This window comes from Hipposideros armiger, unplaced genomic scaffold, assembly GCF_001890085.2.
Source record: "Hipposideros armiger isolate ML-2016 unplaced genomic scaffold, ASM189008v1 scaffold_310, whole genome shotgun sequence".
NCBI lineage: Eukaryota > Metazoa > Chordata > Mammalia > Chiroptera > Hipposideridae > Hipposideros > Hipposideros armiger.
In genome coordinates, this window is record NW_017731660.1 from 159218 (window position 1) to 181991 (window position 22774).

A 22774-nucleotide genomic window follows, 5' to 3' on the forward strand; every position below is an offset into this window, starting at 1 on the left:
GAACGAAGAGGCTCCAGAGAAAAGGAGGCAAAGATAGCCATAGTTCAGGCATTTGAGGAAAAAGCCCCTGCTCACGTGAGGCTCAGCTCTCAGGAATAAACTGGCTGTGCCCTCTCCTGGGTATCTCTCTGGAGGAGCAGTGTCCTGAGGAGGGAGAGCTAGGAAGGTAAAAGGAGCCATAATGAAGGCTAACCCTTATGGTACTTTCAGCCCCAGACTCCTCCAGCTGGAGATCCCTGCTCAGATAGTGTGTCACCTCCATTGTTCTGGGGACAGAGCTGAGGGGCAGACTCTAGCCTGCCTACGTCAGAGAGAGCGCCCCTTGTTCCCAGCTGCATGAGTCCCCCGCACTGTCCACAGGCCACAGCAGGCTTCAGGGAGCTGAAGTGTGACCACAGCCTGGCCACTCCACGGGGGAGCTGTTTACTGGGCCTGCAACATGCAGGTCCTCCAATAGGCCTTGGGAAAATACAGACAGAGAGGAGAACTTAGAGGAGCTTTAAAGGTAGCCTGCGGGTATAAGACAGGTTAACAGCACAAAGCAAGGCTCAGGGCAACACGGTAGGGGTGGGATACAGACTCGAAGGGGAAGAAGTTACAGCCCTTTCCTCACCCACGGGAACTTCTGGGAAAGTTAATCAACAGATGTGTCAAGCACTGTTAGGGGAGCTCTAATAAACTTACCAGCAGCCTGGTAAGTTTCCCCATTACCACCCACATTCCCTTTTGCTGTTCCTTTGTAGTCAAACACTTCTCTCTGGAGAACACAAGTGTGTCTCAGGGGCTTTATGGTGAGTGAAAAGTCATTTTCTAAAGGTTACATACTATGTAATCCTGTTTATACAACGTTCTAGAAAAAGCAAAACTATAGGGACAGAACAGAGCAGTGGTCACAAGGGGTTGTGACAATGCCTCGCCTATGGTTAAGCAATTTAGGTTTTTTGAATAAAAGTGTAGACTTGTTCCTGAAGAAGGCGGTGAAAACTAGAGGCAGGGACGGCCCCGAGGATCAGAAAGACACACCTCCCACCGGAGGACTGGAGGGACGTGACATCACACGCGAACAGTACTTCCAAGGTGACCACAAGCCTCCCACCTATCCACACCGGTTCACTCTCGGCCGTGGCGACTGTACAGCCATTTCCCACCCGCTTTGGTGTCACCATTCCCTCTCAGAAGCCTGCGCAGGTTTTCAGACGTCATATTAGAGAGCTCCGGCCGCGGAGACTTCTAGGAAATGCAGTCAGTGAGAAGGCCCAGTATTGATAGGGCACGCCGGCGTCAGACCCCTTTGCGCAGGCGCATTGCTTTCCCGATCTGAAGAAGCGCCGTCTTCCTGGGTCCCCAGCGCTCGGTGCGGGAGGTGAGGGCTGCGGGATTGTGTCTTCGAGATGCGGAGTGGGCGCAGCGCTGCGGCCGTGAGAAGGGGACACTGAGAACCTGGGGAAGGTGCTGTGGAAGTAGAACGGGGTTACGCGGCGGAGCCGGCCTGAGTGTGTGTGTGTGTGTGTGTGTGTGTGTGTGTGTGTATACGTGTGTACGTGTGTACGTGTGTACCTCCCAGCTCGGAGAGGTGCAGACGCAAAGTTGTCTCCTCCGAACCCTGTGTATGCGTGTGCTCCGTGGGTGCAGGCACTGTTCCAAATGGTCTTTCAGGTACATCCACTATGTGTCAGATTCCAACTTTCAGGTTGGAAGTTTGGAGCCTTCCTCCTGTCAACAAAAACTCCAGGCGACCTTTCTGAGAGAGGGAAAGAATGTTCAGAAATGGTTTGCAAACCGGGTTAGACAGAGCCTCCGGGATAAACCGCTGGGGAGCAGGGACAGAGCTTTTAAAGGCAAAATCCACCAGAAGCTGACCTTTAAGGGGACTGGCTACTAAGGGAAGCAGAACCATAAGTATACACTATACATTTTCTATGCACTATACATTTTTAGAGCAGCTCGGCTTTCTGGTTTCCGTTAATTCATGGTCAGCAGGTAGAGGTAGGAGATATGGCCAGTGGGGGGAGTCATGAGACATGGGCTGCGGGGGTATTACAGGACCATTGCCTTGGTTTCCCTTAGAGCTTGCAAAACAAACTTGTAAAACAAGTAATTATTAAACAGACAATACAAGGAAAGCAGTTTGTCCTGTAGACAGAATCAGAGTTCAAACTGCAAAAAGGTCCAGATATGTGGCCACAAAGTTATATTAAAATTCTCACTCTGTGCCTCCTGAATCTCTTCTTCCCATAATGAGTACTTAATAAATGTGGGTGGAACTGACAATAAATCTAAGCTGCCGTCCCTCTCCCTTTCTCAGAAAGTACCTCAGATTGTCTTGTTTAGCTCCCTCTGCAGGAGTGATGGAGTCCTTCATGCAGGAGGAAGCATAGAGGATCAGAACAAGGCACAGGCAGGGTGGATTGTATGGCTCTAATCTGGGAACTGGCAGGACTAAAACTATTTTGGGACAGTTGTTCTAGAGGTCCCATCCAGGACTAGAGAAAGGAAGGGACTAGTGACCAGGAGTCAGTCAGGAGTGGTTGATGGTGGTAGTCGTCTTGAAGCAGGCTGTATGGACCTCAGTTATGACTGTCAGTGGTGGGGAAGGATACAGGTGACACGCAAAGAAGAGTCAGAAGGACTTGGTGACTAACAAGATTTGGGAGGAAAGAGAGTGAGGTAAGAGTTTGAATTTGGGGCACCTGGGAGAACACTAGAACATCTGATAGAAATGTAAAACCAGGGAGACGAGTTGAGGTGGGGAATTAAAGAGGGGGAGATGTTTTGGAGGTGCTGGCAGAATGCCTAATTCAAAATTGCAGTCATTTGGAAATGCAGGGTAAGTGTGGAAAATGGAGTACCAGGTGTGACTGGACTTTCTGAGGGATAGCAAGAAGAACACTGAACAAAGATGGAGCCTTTGGGCAGCATCCATGTCCCCAGGGCCATAGTGGGAAAAATAGTCACAGAGAGATGCAGTGTTAGTGGGAGGAAGAAAGTCAGGCTAGTGCAGTATTGTAGCAGCTACACCAACTACTTGAAGAAGCAGAAACTTGTCAAAACAGTCAAAAGCTGCAGAGAAATAAAGATAAGGAGAAAAGACTATTGGAATTAGAGATCATAAATGCAGTGGTAATTTTCAGGCACGCAGTTTCAGGTGTGTGAGGGGTGGCACGAGCAGAATAACGGATTCAAGAAGAGTAGGTGGTGATGTGTAGTGGATAGGGATGTGTCATCCAAGAAGTCTGGTCGTGAAAGGAAAACCTAAATGAGAACTGTTTTGCGAGAGGTCATGGGGTTCAGTGAAGATAGTTTTAGATAGAGGATGGTATCTTAAAACATCTGGGAAGAAGGTACTGGAGAAACAGGAGATGCTGGAGAAAGAAAGACTGGGTAATACAGGAGCTGATTCTGAGAGGAAACAATAGTGGAAAAGAAAGGAGGTCACAGATGTAGGACACGGAAGTAAAGTCCTGCAGACATGGACATGTCTGCTTTGTTGACCTCACACCCTCTGCTGCCTAGCACTAACAGGTACTTGGAAACATTCATTGGATGGTAAGATGAATGGGATTGTGATGGACAGAAGAAAGGAAAGGAGCTTCATTTATTGAACAGGCTGGAAGATAAATGCTTTACATTACTTCTCTCAGTATTTACAACTACTCCGTGAAGTAGGTATTAAACAGTGAGGTGAACTGTGGGCTTAAGCAGCCTGTTGGGCCTTCTATTCATAAGTCCAGGTCTGTAGAATGCTCTCTACCTCACTGTCCTGCCACTCGGAACTCACTCTTGTGAAGCTTGTTATGGTAAAAGGCAGAGTTCTGTTAAAACTGAGTGGTAGCCATGAGGTTTAGAAGAGCTATGGAGCTAGGACGGGAACAGTAAAGCTTTTAAAGCATGGGTTCATTTGAAGGTATAGAAGAGAATTTGAAGGGTGTATTCTCCAGAAACACTCTGAGATCCAGGGATAGCTCAGTACTCATGAGGACAGTTTCATTCCATCCCTATATATCAGTATGGTAGGTCCTGTGTTACAGTTTAGGCAATGTAGGCTATGTAAGAGGCTCAGGTAGGTTTTGACCTCGGGTCTATCAGCCGTTTTTAACCTCTGTGCTATAATGATTCATTTTTATGAAAAGATAGCACAGTGCCTGGTCAATAGCAAATGCAGATGCTCAATAAATGCTAGTTATTAATATGTTTAATAGTGCTCAATTGTATGGATGGGCTGGAGGAGATTAACCAAATCTCTTATTTAGAAACAGGATATTTCAAACTTTTCCTGTGTTAGTGTTAAGGATTAAATGAGTTAATACATGCAAACTGCTTAGGAGGTTTCCACACATACCACTCAATAAAGGTTAATGTTAATGAAAGAAAAAGCTTTGCATATATTCTGACTTAATTCCTTAGGAGAAACTCCTAGGAGAGAATTGCTGGGTCAAGGAGTATGTATATTTCAAGGCCCCTAATACAAATTGAAATTATCTTTCTAAAGCCTGATGATGACACTTCCATGCTTAAATTCTTCATTAAGCCCCATGCCATGTATGGGAAAGAGGCCACACAGAGCTCTCCCGGAGCTAGCCGGTCTCTGCTTACCTCTCCAGCCTCATCTTTTCCCACAGCACTGCTCAGAGCCCAGGCACCTGCCACTCTAAAGTAGCTACAGCAGTTAGTCCTTTCCATGTAAAGATCCGCCTCCTTGTTTGTGAAAACTTGGTGTTTTTCCTGCCTAGAATGTTCTATCTTCCCCCAAATCACAACTTATCTTCCATCCCACTTCTGCCCAGAAACCTGCCCCATCCCTCCCCGCTCCCGTCTGGGTTAGGTAAGCCTCTCAGGTGCTCCAATATCTCTTTACAGCACGTATGCATCCTGCAGTGAAATACTGTTTTGGTCAGTTGTTTGTCCTACATGCTAAGCTATAAGCTTTTGGAGGACAAGAACAATGTCAAGTAGTTTTGGGGCTTGATAAATAGTACTGAATAAATGTTGGTTGGAAAACACGTGGATGAATAACTGAGGGTCAGAGACCTTGTAGGAGAGCAGTGAGCCACACCTCTCCCTCCTCCTTCCAAGGACCACACTCTCTCCCCGTCTCGCTCATGAATCCCAGCAATGTTTGATTTTACTCTGTCTTAATTAGACTCATGACTGTGAGAAACTGAGACATACTCAGCTAACTCTAGTAAAGGGAGTCCAGTGATAAGGATTCATACAAAGCTTAAAAGGGTTAGAGTCTTACGGAAATCCAAGAATAAACAAGGCTGGTCTCTATGCAAATTGTAGCCCAGGGGTGGGACTGGGTGAATGAGGGACTTCAGGCCCAGGAATCCTTAGGTCTTTGCTTCACCACTGATGTGACCCAGCTGCTTTTCCCCCAGCCTGTGTCTAGTCCCGCCTCCCACATTCTCATGGGTTCCACTTCCGGGTAACTTTGCCTCCCTGGATCCTTGTGGCTACTTCCATCCCTCACAATGTCCTTTCAGCTCATCACCCACTTGTCCTGACATTTCCTACAGGATATCATCTCTTCAAGCCAGGTCACATCTCTGTCTGCTGGTCAGTTTGTACATGGCCCCTGCGGCCTCATCAATGTAGCTCCAGGAGTGAACAAAACGTGGCTGCCCACAGGCAGTCCTTAAGCAGAGTTACGAATGGGGCATTTTCCTTTGAAGAGGCTTCGGGTCTCTACGTGAAATGTCTTATCTGTGTAGTTATTTATAAAATTTCTTATGCCTTTTATCCAGTAACCATTTAGGGCAATAGTGAATGTGAATTTATAAATACAGTATGAACTTCAAAATGTTTTTGAATCCCAGGAAGAGAACTTTGCCTCCACGATCATGGTAAAACAAGCCCCGTGTTGGGTTCTGAATAGCACTGTCCATGCCTTTTGCTCTACTTCTGGGGTGGGATGGGCTTGCCCCAACCTTGCTTTCCTCTCCTTCCTTTGTGTAGGGTATTGAGTTGACGATGAGTATATGACTCACTGGTATATGGAAATTTCCTGTCTCATGCGTCAGAAAATTACAAAACAAGACTGGTCTTTCTCATTGTTTTGTTCTCATCCCACACCTCTGCTTCATTAGGACTCTGCCCTTTTCTACAAGGAGAGCACACAGGAGGGCATGGCTGCTGGGGGTCCGACTGCTGGATGCCAGGTGAGGCCGACTTTCGTGTTTCTGAAATTCTCTATTAGTCTCCAGAAGGTAACCCCTTTTGTTTCTCTGTCCTGGAGCTTCTTTGATCTGACCCAGCAGGAAAATGAAGGTTTCCATAGGGAGTGCTTCCTTCCCATTTGACTTTTGGTGTCCTTCAGTGACCTTTCCTTCCCTTGAACATGTGCTCCCTAGACTTTCACCAGGCACACAGCCCCTTTGGCCTTTGTTCTAATTTTGCCTATGGTACAGATCTGATTGGAAGGTTTAAGGAACAGTGGGCTGGTTCTAGTCCTGACCTTGCGTTAGTACATCCATGGACTGAGGGCAGGCCCCATATACTCCAGGGAGCACTGGGTTAGGCTGTGGAATGTGACACAGGCTGAGAGCACCTGGGTGAGCTTGCAAATCCTGAGGAGAGTTTGCTCGCAGAGATGTGTGCTCGCCCGTTCCCACTCAAAGATGGAAGGTCTTGAATTCCATGCTCTGGCTTAGAACTCCTGCAGACACACTGGACACTCATCTGGGGTTTTCAGATGGGGGTAAAGACACAATCTTCTAGAATCGCAGAGCATTACAATAAAATGAGAGGGATCCTAAAGATGATTGAATCAACATCATTATTTTAAGGATTTGTAAAAAAGCAACTGGTGAAATTTGAATAAGGTGTAGGTTAGATAATAGTAAAATATCAATGCTATTTTCTTGATTTTTATAATTATACTGTGATTATACAAGAGAATGTCCTTATTTTTTATAAAATATACACTAAAATATTTATGAGTAAAGGGACATCATGTTTGCAAGTTACTCTCAAGTTCAGGAAGAAGGTAGGAGAATGTATATATACTGAGAGAGACAGAAAGATGAAACTAATGTGGGAAATGTTAACATTGGGGGAAGCTGGGGAAAGGGTCTGCAGGAATTCTTTGTTCCTTTCGTGCAAGTTTTTCCGTAAATCTGGAAAAGAAGCCCTGATACTCAGAGGCTCAGCTGTGAATATAGGGTGTGGGGTTGTTACCAAGGGTCCATGCAACTTTCCCCAAGTGCATCAAAAGCCCACTTTGTCAGAACCATTTCCCTTCCCCTCCCTGCATATCCTCCAGGGCTGTCATCTTTATGACGGTTGCGTCTGGTCCCTGTAGAGAAAGGTTGTAAGGGAGAGTGTGATTGTTTCCAGGGATTGGTGACATTCGAGGATGTGGCCGTGATTTTCACAGATGAAGAGTGGAGGCATCTGGTCCCTGTTCAGAGGGACCTCTACAAGGAGGTGATGCTGGAGAACTATGAGAGCATCATCTCATTGGGTAAGCAGGGCTTCCCATAGGAGGACTCTACTGTGTTAACGTGGGGTCGAGAGGCTGTTAAATTGATACTTCTTCTCCCACCTGAGTTCTGAACCACTGAGAGACACAGTAGAAGGATGTGGCTTAGGTGTACAGCAGCAGTGGGCTTCCTAATCCTGAGCCCCAGCATTGGGCAGACCATAGCAGGTGGGATGACTACAGGCTCAGTCACTCAGCAGCCTGGCCCTACAGCACAGAGGTGTGCTGCAGGGAGCTGGTTTTCCAAAGGAGCGAACAGAAGGGGCTGAGTTATATGTGCCCAGCCCTTCCCCCAACTCCTCAGTCAGCTAACTTACGCAGCTCCATGCAGAGGACTAAGGGTGAGGCGAGGAGCCATCTTGTTGAGAAATTTTCTCAGAGAAGCAGAGGAGGGGGAAGAAGTGTCTCCTTTTAAAAGGGGAGTGTGGGAGTGGAATACAGGTTGCGCCTCAGAGTAGGTCACTAGAAATGTGTATGATTTTGAAGATTTGTCTTAAGTGCAGCCTTAGATGCCCGCAGGGGGCACTTTGCAATTAGACACTTGCATGACAAAGGGAAAATTAAGAATTCCTGCTGATGTCAGGTATTTGTGAGAGGTAAAGTTGAGCTCTGGTAGGTAATGAGAACCTCTCAGGAGCTTCCAGAACAAGAGGCTGAGAGAGTGCAGATTCACAAACAGGCTTAAAATAAGCAGCAGGGGCAGTATAAGGAGTCACATAGCAGATCAAAAGTGTCACACCCCCTGGGTTAGCTTAAACAGGCCAAATATGGAAAACTGAACAGAGTGTTTGGGGAACATTAGGGAGACTGCTGAGCCTTTGTCATAGCCTTTGGAGGGATGAAATACTGGGGATACAGATTTCCTCAGGAAGCCAGGGGGAGGTAATGGAGATGGCTGTTTTGTCAGCAGAGAATCAGCACACAACCAGATGAATGGTCCTCGGACCCAGTAGGAAAGTGCCTCTCATTCCCAAGTCAGGGTCCAATGCAAGGGAAGCTTAGATCTCAAAACTATTTCCAGGGGGGTAGTCTATTTATTTATATAACCAAAAAAGGATAGGTTCACTTCCAGAAATGTGTCCCAAGGAGATAATAGGGTTAGCAGCCTGTGCTGTACACACATGTCCATCATATCATTTGTTAACAGCAAAACATTAAACATAGTCTGAAGTGTCTGTCAGCAGAAGATTAAAAAGATTACTCCATACAGAGAAATATGTAGCCATTAAAATGGTGAGATAGATCTGTGCTAATTGCAATAAAATCATATTTTTAATTTATTTTGTGAAAAAATCAAGTTTACAAATCATTATTATTTCATTACCTAGAGTTTAACAGAATGTATCTATAGGTATCTTTCGGTATCAAAATGAATAGAAAGAAAAATGAACACAAAGTACAAAAGGTGATATTTCTTTTGACTTATACATACCTCTAATTTTTCTACAATGAACATGACCCACTTTAAATAAAAGAATTAATACTAACGGGTAAACAAACAAGCAAAAATGGGCATTTTCATTACACATTTTTACTCCAGATGATCTTTCTTCATTTTTACCTTCCCTGAGCCAAGGACTCTTTCCCCCCATCCTACCAGCACTAAAGCGAGGAGCATCCCCTCCATCTCCAGGGGAAGAATAAATACGTGCATCTGAGGGGATCCTATCAACGTCTTGACCTTGTGAGAAGCTTGGTGCCGACCTCCATCCAGATGTCCAAGCATCTCTGCATTATTTTGTACTCTGAACTCCTGGTGTGCAGGCTGCCTGCTGCGATTTCTTTCCGAAAGCCCTGGAGGCTGGGATTAAGCTTTGGAGTGGTTGTGTATTTTTATCACATGTCTGGCTTGTTTCTTTTTCCATGAGCAGGGCTTCCAGTTCCTCAACCAGATGTGATTTTCCAGTTGAAGACAGCAAATGAGCCCTGGATAGCTGATCTTCATGGATCTGAGGACAGATGTCCAGGGAGCATTTCTCCAGGTAATTGTGTATGAGCAGGGCAGGGCGGTCCTATTTCGTGGCTGTTTTTTGGGGGTGGGTGGGAGGGAGTATTGGCTGGCACCTTTTTCTCCAATTGAAATCATCTGTTTTAATTCTGTCTCTATCACCCACCAGCTTTTTTTTTTTCCCTACACCTTAAAGTATTACTCATCTTTATTGACCAAGTGCTATTCTCTCAGATCTGCCATGTTTGCCCATTAAGGTGGGTATTCTTACTCCTCACATTGCCTCCCACTTCCCAAACTCTCCTAATTGTCCTGCCTATCCTCCCAATGGCCATTCTCCTCTTCTCTGAGATGTCCTCGGTCAGTTCTGGTTTTTACCTTCTTCTTTATTTCCAAGGCTCGGTCTTTTCCCAAAGCATACAGCTATTTGTGGGAGCAAGCAATGCAGTGACCATATCACTCTTCAGATTTATCATAGTAACCTCTGATTCCAGCTGCAACGTTTCCTAGCCCAGGAAAGAAACTGCATCTGTGTTTTCTGTCTATTCCAGACTGGGAGACTAAGCCTGAGATTCAAAGTGCTTCAGAAGAAGAAAAACCAGAAGGAACGTCAAGAGGGAAGCTTGGAAGAAAAGGTCCTCTGTGTCCTAAGTCTGAAGTTCATGCACTGGAAAGTGGGTTAGAAAAAGAGGAGGAAAGCCGTACAGTGGAGACCTGCAAGAAATCCCTTTCCCAGGAGGAAAGCTTGCAGCAAGGGTCAACCCCTCACAGGAAAATTCTCACTAAAGACAGAGACCAGGAATGCAGTGACTGTGGGAAGACCTTTTTTGACCACTCATCTCTTATCCGCCATCAGAGGACTCACACAGGAGAGAAGCCCTATGACTGTCATGAGTGTGGGAAAGCTTTTTTCAACCGTTCATCCCTAACTGTACATCAGCGAATTCACACTGGAGAGAAGCCCTTCAAATGCGGTGAGTGTGGGAAAGTCTTCAGTCACAGGTGCAGTCTCAGCAGACACCTGATGTCTCACACAGGGGAGAGCCCCTATGAATGCAGCGCGTGTGGGAAAGCCTTTTTTGACCGTTCATCCCTAACTGTACATCAGCGAATTCACACTGGAGAGAAGCCCTTCAAATGCAGCGAGTGTGGGAAAGCCTTCTTTGACCGTTCGTCTCTCACTCGACACCAGAGGATTCACACTGGAGAAAGTCCCTATGAATGCAGTCAGTGTGGGAAAGCCTTCAGCCAGAAAAGCATTCTTACTCGACACCAGGTAATCCACACTGGTAGGAAACCTTATGAATGTAACGAGTGTGGGAAAGCCTTCTATGGTGTCTCGTCACTAAATAGGCACCAAAAAGCTCACGCTGGAGAGCCTCGCTACCAGTGTAGTGAGTGTGGGAAAGCGTTCTTTGACCGCTCATCGCTCACACAGCATCAGAAGATTCACACTGGAGATAAGCCCTATGAATGCAGCGAGTGTGGGAAAGCCTTTAGCCAGAGAAGCCGGCTTACACGGCATCAGAGGGTTCATACAGGGGAGAAACCCTTTGAGTGTAGCGTGTGTGGGAAAGTTTTTAGTTCTAAATCATCGGTTATTCAACACCAACGGCGTTATGCCAAACAGGGAATAGACTGAGTTGGGTGAAAGCTTTAGTCAAAGGACCTCCGTGAAAACTTAAAGTAGGTCTTACCCATTTAAACAAATCCATTCTACCTATTCTGGCTGCTACTGTCCTTTCCTGCCTCTGCTTACCAGTGTTTCAATAAAAACTCTCTCCACCTGCTGTGTTACAGGACTGAACTGGGATGCTAGAAAGGATGCAACTCTAAAGAGTCAACATATTGCAGAAGTTTGTCAGATGACAGGGTAAATGTTAGGAGGCAATCCTCAGACACACCTCTTGTCTAGGGCCCCAGGCGTCACTGCACTTTAACTGGAGGCGAAGGGCCAGCCAAGTGGCTCAGTTGGTTAAGAGCTCGCTCAAGAGCGCGAGCTCTGAGCAACATAGTCTCCAATTTGATTCCCGGCCCAAGCTGAGCTGCCGCTGTGCCACCAATAGGTGGCAAGATGGCTCAGCTAAAAAATAAATAACTGGAGGCGACAACAGGAAGGGGAAGGCAAAATTATATCTGAGCAGGACTGATATTTCCCAAATAGTTCTTTGGGTAGGTTAGTCTCTGTCTCTCAGAGCGTTTGGGGGCACTGACCTTGTTCTTTTGTGTCCCAGCTTTTAGATCTCTTAATAATGCTACTAATAGTTAGCACTTATTCTGTGCTTATTATGGGGGAAGCACTCAAGAGTTCTGCAAGGAATAGACTTCATCTCAACAGCCCGATGAAGTAGGTACTGCATTTTACAGTGAGCAAACGAGTTTAGAGGGCTTACATAACTTGCCCGAGGTGAAGCCAGGTCTGAAATACAGGTCTACCTTCAAAATCTGTTCCCTTTACCGTTACACTGTAAGGTTTGTTTTATAATTTATGTACATGTATGATCTCCTCAACTACATTGTAAGCACTTGGAGGCATGACTTATATGTCTTTGTATCTCACATAGTGCCTTGCAAAGAATAGGAGCTCAATAAATACTTATCTGAATTAATGACTTCTTACCCAGTCTTCTGTAATTAAAACACCTCTTGGATTTGTATCCTTTGTCTGAATTCTCAGTCTAGCCTATACCTTTATCAGCTCAGGCTCCCATTACTGCAATACTCACTTTCTGATATGAATTTTTCCCTGTTAATCATCGAAGAGGGGCATTGCTTAGCTAGCTATGGTGCTGTAACAAGTGAAACCCCAAATAAACAAAGCTTCATTTCTCACATGAAATCTGATGTGAGTCACTCTATCTTTCTCCATCCTCATGTAAAACGTGTTGCCTCCAAGGTCATCATGGAAGAGAAAGCTGGAGGATTTTGTGGGATATTTTTAAGGGCCATCCATCACTTCTGTCCACATCTAATTGTCACGGCCTGCGTGGCAAGGGCTAATGGGACACGAGAGGGGCGACGCAGCTTGAATAAAGAGACAGAGACAGAAGTCAGATTTGAGAGCAAGACCAAGGGACTCAGCCTAAGAAAGACTGAGCCACGAATCGGGTCAATGCAAGGCTTTTATTGAGAATCTTCAAAGAAGCAAACTGCAGAACTGTGAATCATTAACCGTGTATACGTGGGTGCCTTAAGGCTTGTTCCCATTACCGGACCCCTTTGTACTCCAACAAATGCTATGCCTTCGTACATCACTGCACAGCCCCAGGACACTCTGTTACATGTCCTCCCAGGGGAGACAACTGATATCATTCCATCAGGTCTCAGTTTTCCGAGACACTCTCTCGACTACAGGGTATGAGGCTAATGCAGAGGGGGTGGTCGTGGGATTGGCTGTAAGGCAACATCTAATAACCAGAACCCAGCACAAAGGCCAGGAAAATGAACAAGCACCTCAATATTCGGTTAACATCAACAGCTTCTGTCAGTTACATTTTGCATATTACTGTTAGGCCAGTCTTTCCAGATGACCACTTCGTGTCCATCCTTGCCTTACTCAGGACCCAAATTGCTCAATTAATGAAAGCTGCTCTGAATATTTAAGGTCTGCCTTGATGTGATCCCACACTGCTGAACTTTAAATCCTGACTCCGAAACTTCTCCCTGGGCCCAGCTTGATATTTTTATTTTATTAAAGGTCAGATATTAGGCAACTTTTGACTCCGGGCATCTGCTTAAAGTGAAGCCCAGAGAGGACTTGATTCTGAAAGGCTGTCTACAACCCAGACAGCCTCACATGGGTCCCAGTGGACCAAGAAGCATTTTTCCCAGGAGTTAACAGACACAAGAAGCTGCACTGCCAAACAGCCAGACCCTCCCGCGGTACCAGCATCCTTGTTGGTCTCAGCCCACCTCCCTTCCAGCAGGTGAGAGGTAGAGAAGACTCCATGTGTGGACTTTTGGAGCAACTTGAGTAAAAACAATACAGAATCTACTGGAGTGGGTAATATCTGATGTTATTTAATGATGTTAAGTAGAAAATAAAAGGCACTGTTGACTACCTTTTGGCTGATGTCTGTCTTTGAGAGTTCTGAATCTTTCACTGACTGCCTTGTTAAATGCAAGTTGAGGATCAAATACTTCCCTAAGATATTCTGGCATTGTCAGCAAGACAAGACTAGAATGAACCCAGAATTCTGACAGACTTGGATACAGACCTAAATGAGAGAGAATGGGGACACAAACCTGATAGCTCTTTGTGTCCTTTTAAAATTTGGTATTCTGCAGAGCATTTTTTAAAACGTGAAATACAGTTCCATCTACTAAAAATTCTGAGGAAAGGGCCATTTTACCTTTTACTTGGTATCTCACAATAGGGCACACTGAGGTGAAAGCCTTAAATTTTGAGGTTTTAGCTTCACCTAATGGCCATTAGTGGGATCCAGTGTTGGAATCAGAAACTGGTCAAGTTGGAAGTATGCCAGCATGCTTAAAACAGAAGGTGAAAGACTTGGTAGTGGTTTAGCCTAAGACTTTAAAATTCGTTTTGAGGAAATGAAATAATGTCTCTGGTGCTTCAACAAGCCTTATCTAAGTTTTAAAAGAGAATTGAATACTTATAGCACAAATGAACAGGAGCACTCTGTGAACCAATTCTTCAAAGAAAAGGGTCTGCAATGCTAGAGAACTTCAAAGTGAAGATGATATGGTAGAGAGTCTGCACATTGAAGGGATGAATACCCGCCTAGTCACAAGAACGTGAGTCTCAAATCAAATGCACTTTCTGGAGACTTCAGTAGGAAAATAAATACGAAGCTAATCTTAACAGGACTACAAACACCTTCATTGCTGTCATGCTATCAGCTTAGTCCACTCCTGGAGCTTCTCAGAGCTCTGACTTGGGTCATATGCTCTTGTTCAGCTCCTCGGGACCCTGAGGTTCCCTGACCTTTGGCTCTTCCGCCCTGTAACCTGTCCTCTGGGCTCTGGTGGGCCAAATGTGTCACCCAACTATCCTTGTTTCTAGGATGGTGGTGATTTTTATCTTAGTTTTAATCTCATTGGTGACAGATTCCTTAGCTCAGCCCTGCCATTCCATGCATACCCTGGACACAGTGCTTTCCCTTTCTCACATATTCACTCATAGCTACTGAAGGGACAATATTCAGACTAGAAAGTTCAAAGTCCAGTTGCAGCAGCCAGCTGCAGCCATGGCAGCTTGGGTGAGGTCCCAAGTTGAAGAAGTCAGTCACAGTGAGCCAGGAGATGGGGCTATGTTTAATCTCAAAGAATAGCGCCAAGCCAGTTAACTCAGACATAGCTCCCCCATGAGTGGTCATCCTTTAGTACAAAAGTAGCAGGCATGAGGATGTAACTGAAAAGCCATCAAGTCCTATTAGACGTGGTGGCCTTGCCCTCAACATCTGTATCTGTGAAACCCAAATGCAGACTGTCCTACACATCTGCACAGTAGACACGCAGATTGGCTTCCTCACACCTACATCTCTGAGAATTCCTCCTTAATAATAAAGCAGTAATTCCAGAGAACAGCTGAGAGCGTGGGCACCAAGATGAGAACAAGGACGGGGTCTTCATGTTTAGGTGTTCTTTAAAAAGCACAATTATTTTAATTTCTTTTTTTCTTCCTTAATAATACAAAATATGAATCTAATCTGAGCAGCAGAGTGTCCAACCATTGGGTTGTCGGAAAAGTCATGACGTATTTTTTCTGTTTTTCATTGTAAAAATGCCTCATGACTTTTCCAACAACCCAATATATTTCTCAGCCTCTTGCAGTGAGGTATTAGGCCAATGGTATATTGATGGAATTGGAACTTGTTGGGTGGGGCTTCTGTAAAGGTACCTTAAAAGGCACAGGGACAACTAAGAAACTCCCTTTGCCCTTGCCATTCATTCCCTTGTTTACCTGAAATGTGGATTTAATGGCTGGAGATATAAATTGGGGGTTGATCACATTTGGATAGTATAGGTTCCCCCTGCTATCTGTTGAGTCATGGAACATTCCAATATTTAGTTGATTCCCAACTGAGCAGCTTCAGCATCACTTGGGAACTTGTTAGAAATGCAAATTCTCAGGCCCTACCCCAGACATTCTGATAGGGGTGGAGTTTTCAGCACAGTGTTTAACCAGGTGATTCTGATCACTCGACAGTTTGAGAACCACTGGTTTAGAGGCTAAGAGGAGGAACTAGTTAAGGAGACTGACAAGGAGTGACTAGTCAAGGAGGCAAACCAGAATGTTTCCAGGATAGGGGAGTAGTCACTTTTATCAACTACTGTTGGTAGGTTGAGAGGACTGAGAACTGACCATTGATTTGACAACAAAAGATGGGATTTCTGTGATGGGGATGGCTAACAAAAGTTAGAAGGGTATTTCCTGGTGTTGCAGACATAGCTGGTGGGGCCTTTCATACACACCATTTTTTGAAAGAAACTGCTCACTCCTTACTTCCTGCTGATGGAAGGGTGGGGGACATCCTCCAGCCCATCTCTGAGCTGGCAGGGCTGTGTTTTCCACATGTCCCCTCTCCTCCAGCCCTAGACGATTGGACCCAAAGCCGATTGGACCTAGGGAGCAGTTAGGAGCGAAATGTGGCTGTTTGTGTAGCAGAAACCCTATATATGAGGAGCTTATACTAAATAGCAGTTTACATCTCTCTCGTGTTAAAGCCCAAGCTGGCTCACCAAACCGTCAGGGGCCCAGCTCTTGTCTTGTTGGTTCCCCATTCCTAGGGTGTTAACCTGGTCGACATGCTTCATGATAACTCAACAGATAGCAGAGGGAACCTGTACCATCCAAATGTAATCAACTCCAATTTATATCTCCAGCCATTAAATCCACATTCCAGGTAGACAGAAGGGAACAGCAAGGGCAAAGGGAGTTTCTTAGCTGTCCCTCTGTGTTCCAGCCACCATGGAGCCTTCCCCTTCCCTTTAAGAAACACTTTTCCTTTCCTCCCCCTGGCAAGGGGCAGGGGTAATGAGAAATGTAATTTTTACCCTGGGAAGCCAGAGGCCTTGCTAAAAATGGGGATTCTATTAGAGAAAGGACAGATGGACATTGTGGCTTGTACCCAAACACGGACGTCAGTCAAGCTAATTTGATTTCCTTTCTCGCGAATTTGAACTGGATAGAAAATTGGTTACTTTATAGTGGGAATATAAGTGAGCACATGCACTAGCCTGAAGACACACCCACTGCCAGCCGGCGGCTCCGAGCTCGCAGGGAGTGTACAGGACTTAGAGGTTCCAGTCTCCTTGAGGTCAGCCGGACCAGTGGCGACCTGGCCGTTTCTGGGTTGAGGTGATTTCCGGGACTGATAGCCCACCTCTTACGAGGTGCAGCCTGGAATAAACATCCCGGGCTACTTGGGGTAGTCACTATCCCCCCCCCATCCCCACAAAAGACCACAGCCGCGGCGAGGGAATCCTGGGGGTGGAGGCGCCGCTCTCCGCGGAGTCAGTTGTGGGGAGTGAAGGTTCCAAACGAGGAGTGGCCGAGGGCTTCTTTCAGGACCAGAGCCCAGAGTCAGCCTCGAGGAAGGGGTGGCCTTTCGACTGCCCAGAAAGGCGCTTTCCAAGGGGCCGAGCACTCCCGCAGGGCGGACACTAGCGGGCCGCATCGCCAAAGACACAGCCCTAGATGCGGAAAGCTGCCAGACTGGCGTGCCGCGGGGACACCTAGGAAGCGGCGTCCGGTGCCGCGCCATGCCGCGCGGAGGGTTCTGGGAGTTGTAGTTCGATCTCGCGTTCGGCCTGGAGCTACTTGGAGCGGCGGGCTCCTACATGCCTCTTTTCCTGGCTGGCCCGTTTTCCTCCGTATCTGAGGAGAGGTCGAGCCTAGGATCGGGGAGGACTGAGCGCGGGTCCTTCTAAGCCTGAGTGGATGGAGGAAGGGCGGCAGGAGGCCCCCCGGGTGCGGGGCGCCAGGTGGCCCGGGGAGGGTCGCGCGCGTTCACGGGCCTCTGGGTGGATAGAGCAGTGAACCCCCTGGTACCGCGGCGGGGGTCTCCTGCGCGGGCTGGGGAGGGAGTCGCCATGGAGCCTGGGGGCAGAGGTGAGAATTTGGGAGGGATGTGGCGCGGAGGTAGAAGGAGAAAGGCTGCCCTCTGGCTGGGGCCGGCTCAGGAAGGGGCAACATCCGTTTTCTCTGGGAGAGCCCTTTCCTGGAGGGAGAGCCGCTACCTGCAGTACCTGCTGGCCCATAGCAGGATGTGTGTCTCCCTTCCCCCACGTCAACGGATCTGACAGTTTGACTTTTGGTAATGACTTCCTTTTGCCCTCACAGGAACTCCATAAGGCGGTAGGAAGGAGGCTATTATACCCATTAGGCAGATAGGGAAATTGAGGGTTTGAGAAATCACAGGATTTGTTTAGAATCCTGGATTTTTTCCCCATAAGACCCATCACTTTTCTGAGAAATCCAGTGTTGTCTCTGAAAAACCAGTGTTCAAAAAGAATTTAGTCTTTCATCTAGTAAGCCTAGAATAGAACAGGAATGAAGCATTGAGAGAGGCACAGATGGACACAGAGATTTTGAGTGTTATTTTGACCATCACTCAGCATATGGCAGATAGAAATATGTATTTAACTTAAGTGTGCAGATTCTCATGGCAGAGTTCTAGTGGAATTTAAGGGCAGAGGAGGATGGGGGAAACAGACAGCCATGGGTCATGGTTGTCTTGATTCAGGGATGCAGTGGAATTGTCCCTTGATTCCCTGGTTTGACTCTTAGGTGACAAGTGGCTGTGTATGGCAGTTTCTGTGAGTTTCCTGCAAGGCAAGAGTACTTAACGTGCTCCTATCTCCACTTGTAGGGTCACATTCTGAGGCATCTGACCCTCTCCATGCTGGAAACCCAACAGAGAATGGTGTGACCGCTGTGCTGCTGACCCCTGCATCCCAGGTGGGTCTAGATTACTATTTTTTGCTTTCTGATATTCTCAGAGCATGGATATGGTTTCTTCCATTGTTATGGAATTGTTCAGCCCTAATTCCTGGAGTACTGGATGCGCTGGATGAACTGATACGTGGTGAACCCCAAGGTAAACGCTCCTCATCTGTGGAGAATTCCACCCTCACTCCCCCAGCATTACTTCTCTACCCGCTTAGTGCATGATGCACACTTAGAGCATTTCAGTGCTGTCATTGGCCTCGTGGTGAGATGCAAAGGAATAAAAGCCAGTTGCCCCTGGCTCATGAAGGGTACTGAGGCAGTAAAACATAAATTAAATTGTTCAACAGCAAGAAGAAATACGTACATTTTAAAACACAGACATGACTGGTACAGACAAGCCATAATAGATCATGGAAGAGGTTTTCCATTCTTGAGAATATTTGGGGGGGGAAATACTGGGATAAAAGCTATGTCTTTGAAAAACAGGAGTAGATAGTTGGAGAATAGAATATAGGAATATTCTGAGAGAGAACGGCTTTGGCAAAAAAAAGTCTCCAAGTGATGATAAAGTTGGATGTCTTCAAGGGGTATGTATGTCACTGTGCAGTGAGCTGGAGTGTGCTGAGAGAAGCTGGGGCATGGTGTAGACAGACCACAGGAAAATCTACATGGGGGCTTATTCCAAAGGCAAATAAGGCTGCATTAACTTCTGCAGAAGCCCCGCAAGGTGAGACGTGCTTCATTCACTGGTGTTGATCACTTCTGAGGTGTTTGGCCTTTAAGGGACCATTGTCACGTCCAGCGTGGCAAGAGCATACAGGTTTCTCTTAAGGGGCGACGCAAATTGAATAAGAGCAAGAGACAAAAGTAAGATTAAGAGCGAGACCAAGGGACTCAGCCAGAGAAGACTGAGTGAGCCCCGAATCGGGTCAGCGCATGGCTTTTATTGAGAAATTTGAAAAGAAGTGAAACTGCTTCACTGCTGTCAATCAATTTGTAACCCGTGACTTATGTGTGCCTTAAGACCTTTTCCATTAGCATTCCCTTTGTGTTCCAACACATCCTGTGCCTTCACACTTCCTCCACATAGCCCCAAGACACTTTGTTACCGTGTCCTCCCAGGGGAGATAACTATTATCATTCCAATAGGTCCCAGTCACCTGAGACACTCCCCGAGAGAGCTTTACAGATATCATTCCATCCGGCCTCAGTTTTCCGAGACACTCTCTCGACTAATGGGTCAGAGGCTAATGTAGGGGGGTGGTAACGGAATCGGCTATAATGCAACAGACCATAAACTGAAATAAAAAGAGTAGAGATGTCCTACTTCAAGTATTAGAATAAAGAGTTAAATTATTTGGAGTAGGGATTTTCAAAGTAGGTAGTTCTTTTAACTTCATTATGTGAATGGTTTTACCCATTGTTTTTGAAAAGGCTGTGTAGTACACATTAGAATGCTGGATATAAACAAATGTAACCATTATATTCATGCTTATGTTCAGCGGCTGTGGCAACAGTGGTGGTTCAAAGAGTGGTAAGACTGTTTATTTGCTAGCATCCCAGGGACTGGTCTATTTTAATGGGCCTCATTTAAATTGAAGTTATGTAGACATGTTTTGATAGAATTAGAAAAATTATTAGATGTTTGTCTTATCAGCAGTAAAGAGATTCAGCTACAGAGTCAAAGGAGCATCATTCACCTGGCTGTCACCCACATTTTAATATACAGTCCAAACTTTGTGCCTACCATCAAGATCAAGGTTAGGCTGGAGTAAACATTCCTGCAGTGTTTTCAATATTTGATACACTTCTGTCCCTCTCCCCACCTCTGTCCCCATGCACATTTTCCAGAACACCCTATTTCAGCTTTAGCTACTAATTCTTGTCCAAGCGTTCCTCGATTCCTTCACCTGCCTGACATATGATTACAATGTCCCTGCTGTGTGCCGGGTGCTAGGGCTGCGTCAGTGAGCAAAACCAGACCTGGCCTCTCCTGTTGAGCATCTTACCGTGGGCAGGTCAGACAGATGTTAACCAGAAAGTCCCCTCAGTGTGGAGGGCAGCAGCGTATCCTACAACCCTGAGAGGCAGGGCAAGCTTCCCTGAGGAGGTAATGCCTGAGCTGACATCAGAGGTGTGAGTAGGACTAAAATAGCTGAAGGGATGAGCTGGGGGAGAGCATTCAGGAACGGGAAGCAGTGTGTGGGAAGGGGCCAAAGGGAACATGGCATACACGTCAGGCAGCCGAAAGGCGGCCGCCAGCTGGAGCACAGAGAATGCAGGAGGGCGAGTGTATGGTGGGGTCGAGGAGGGGCGGGGGTCAGACCCATCAGGACTAACAAGACAAATGGCAAGAACACTTGGTGAACTTCCCTAATAATTTGGGTTTGAGTTAGTTTTTTACAAATAAGTCTATTTCTGTGACACATGTAGCAAACACCTTTCTGTTTAACATGGATTGAACTGATTTTGTTCTCAAAGGAAAACCAGAGAGAAAAATATTTTGTATTTTTTGAACCTCTTATATTTTAAAACCATACCATAAGGAAAAGACTGTATTCGTAATTATATTTTCTCCACTTTCCCAGTCTACACAGTAAGGATTTCTATATTCTGTAATTTAATTTATTGATACCTGAACTAATAACTTGTTACCTTCAGATATTACATCCAAGACGTTTTCCTTCACACTTGCAGGTAACATACAGTCCAATGCATGGAGGCATGGAGCGGGTCTGGGCTACAGATAGCAGTAGTCCCTCCTATCCAGTTTCCCTTTCCGCAGTTTCAGTTACCTGCGTTCAACTGTGATCCAAAAATATTAAACGGAAAATCCCAGAAATAAACAATCATCGATTTTAAATTGCGTGATGTTCTGAGTAGCGGGATAAAACCTTGTGCCATCCTGCCTGGAACGTGACTCATCCCTTTGTCCAGCATCTCCACGCTGTAGACACTCCCCTCCTGTTAGTCACTCAGTAGCCGTCTGGGTTATCAGATTGGCTAATTGACTGTCACGGTATCACAGTGCTTGTGTTCAAGGCACCCTTATTTTACTTAATAATGGCCCCAAAGCCAAGAGCAATGATGCTGGAAATTCAGATATACCAAAGAAAAGCTGGAAAGTGCTTCCTTTAAGTGAAAAGGGATGTGTGCATAAGAAAAATCACAGTATGTACAGGGTTCAATACTCTATGCTATTTCTGGCATCCACGGGCATCTTGGAAAGTATCCCCCACAGATAAGTGGGGGACCACTGTATTCCAAAGAATCTGTGTTGGAAGGGGTGTTAGAAGTCATTTAGTCTAACCTTCCTATCCTTCCTGTCTTCCTTTTCCTATGCTGTGAGTTGAAGCCCTTCCCAGAGGTTTCTGGAAGGAGGTCCCTTGGTGAGCATGGCTGTGTTTGTTTTTTCAGGAGACATTGGTGATCAGGGACGTGGCTGAGGCTGTCACCCAGTGGGGGCAGCTGATCGCTCCACAGGGAGGTGTACCTGAGAAGCACAGAGACCTGGTCTTGCTGGGTAAGGATGGCGCCCCCACCCCCTGAACTTGCTCCATGTGGTACCTTTGCTTCCACAGTTCCTAGGAGCTCTGTGCTTCTTAGATTCAGCGTCTTAATCCTTGCCCAAGGCAAGAAGCGTCTGCTCTCCACATATATATATATATATTTTTTAAGATTTTTATTGGGGAATTGGGGGATGGGAACAGCGCTGGGGAATTGGGGGAAGAGGAACAGACAAGTTGCTGTCTTTTTGTTCTTCAATCTAGTTGTGGAGGACGTTGCTTCACTCGCTCACGGTGGCTGCTGGCCACTCACGCTGGCTGCTGGCTACATATGGTAGCCCATGGCAACCCACTGCCACAGGGGCTGCAGCCTACGCCAACACCAGCGACTCACGGCAGCCCAGCTCCAGGTTGAGCTGTTGTTAAACATCTTAGCTGTGGAGGGCAGTGTCACTGGCCCTCATATGTGAGATCCAAACCAGGGCCCTCTGGCATCCTAAGCCAGCTCTTAACCAACGCGCCACTTGGCCGGCCCTATACTTTTGACAATCCTAGAGTTAGAGGCGGACTCCTTTTTCTCGCATCAGCCCAGGTGGTAGCATCTGTCTTGACTCCCTGACCACAGATGTTGTGACAGACTTCTGTTGAAAACACCTCTTAAGAAATGGGTGCTTGATGGAAGGAGAACTGACTCTGGGTGGTGAACACACAATGCAATATATAGTTGATATATTTCAGAATGGTACACTTGAAACCCATGTAATTTTACTAACCAATGTCCCTAATATATTTAATAGAAATTTTTAAAAAGAGGGAGACATGGGTGCTTATTCTTTTAATGGGGAGAGGAAAAAACAAGCAACTCAACTGTTCTGAATTCAGACAGACCCCATATCAACCTTCCTGCTTTCCTCTGAGCACTG

At 46.2% G+C, this 22774-nt stretch overlaps 1 protein-coding gene across 5 annotated transcripts in view; it reads left to right on the top strand.

The window, feature by feature from the left end:
• Positions 1–1289: 1289 nt before the first annotated feature.
• LOC109392011 (zinc finger protein 2) overlaps positions 1290–22774 on the top strand; it is a 26460-nt gene continuing 4975 nt past the window's right edge. The window contains exons 1-6 of one of the 5 annotated variants that reach the window (XM_019660052.1): positions 1333–1449; positions 6087–6158; positions 7336–7462; positions 9352–9462; positions 9980–11044; positions 19157–19165. In XM_019660052.1, the coding sequence (XP_019515597.1) occupies positions 6126–6158; positions 7336–7462; positions 9352–9462; positions 9980–11044; positions 19157–19165 (1345 nt within the window). In that variant the 5' untranslated portion in view covers positions 1333–1449; positions 6087–6125. Of the gene's footprint in view, positions 1450–6086; positions 6159–7335; positions 7463–9351; positions 9463–9979; positions 11457–17042; positions 17506–18265; positions 18355–19156; positions 19166–21762; positions 21869–22774 lie in introns of those variants that run through there. The other 4 variants (XM_019660049.1, XM_019660050.1, XM_019660051.1 and 1 more) reach the window with 4 other exon arrangements.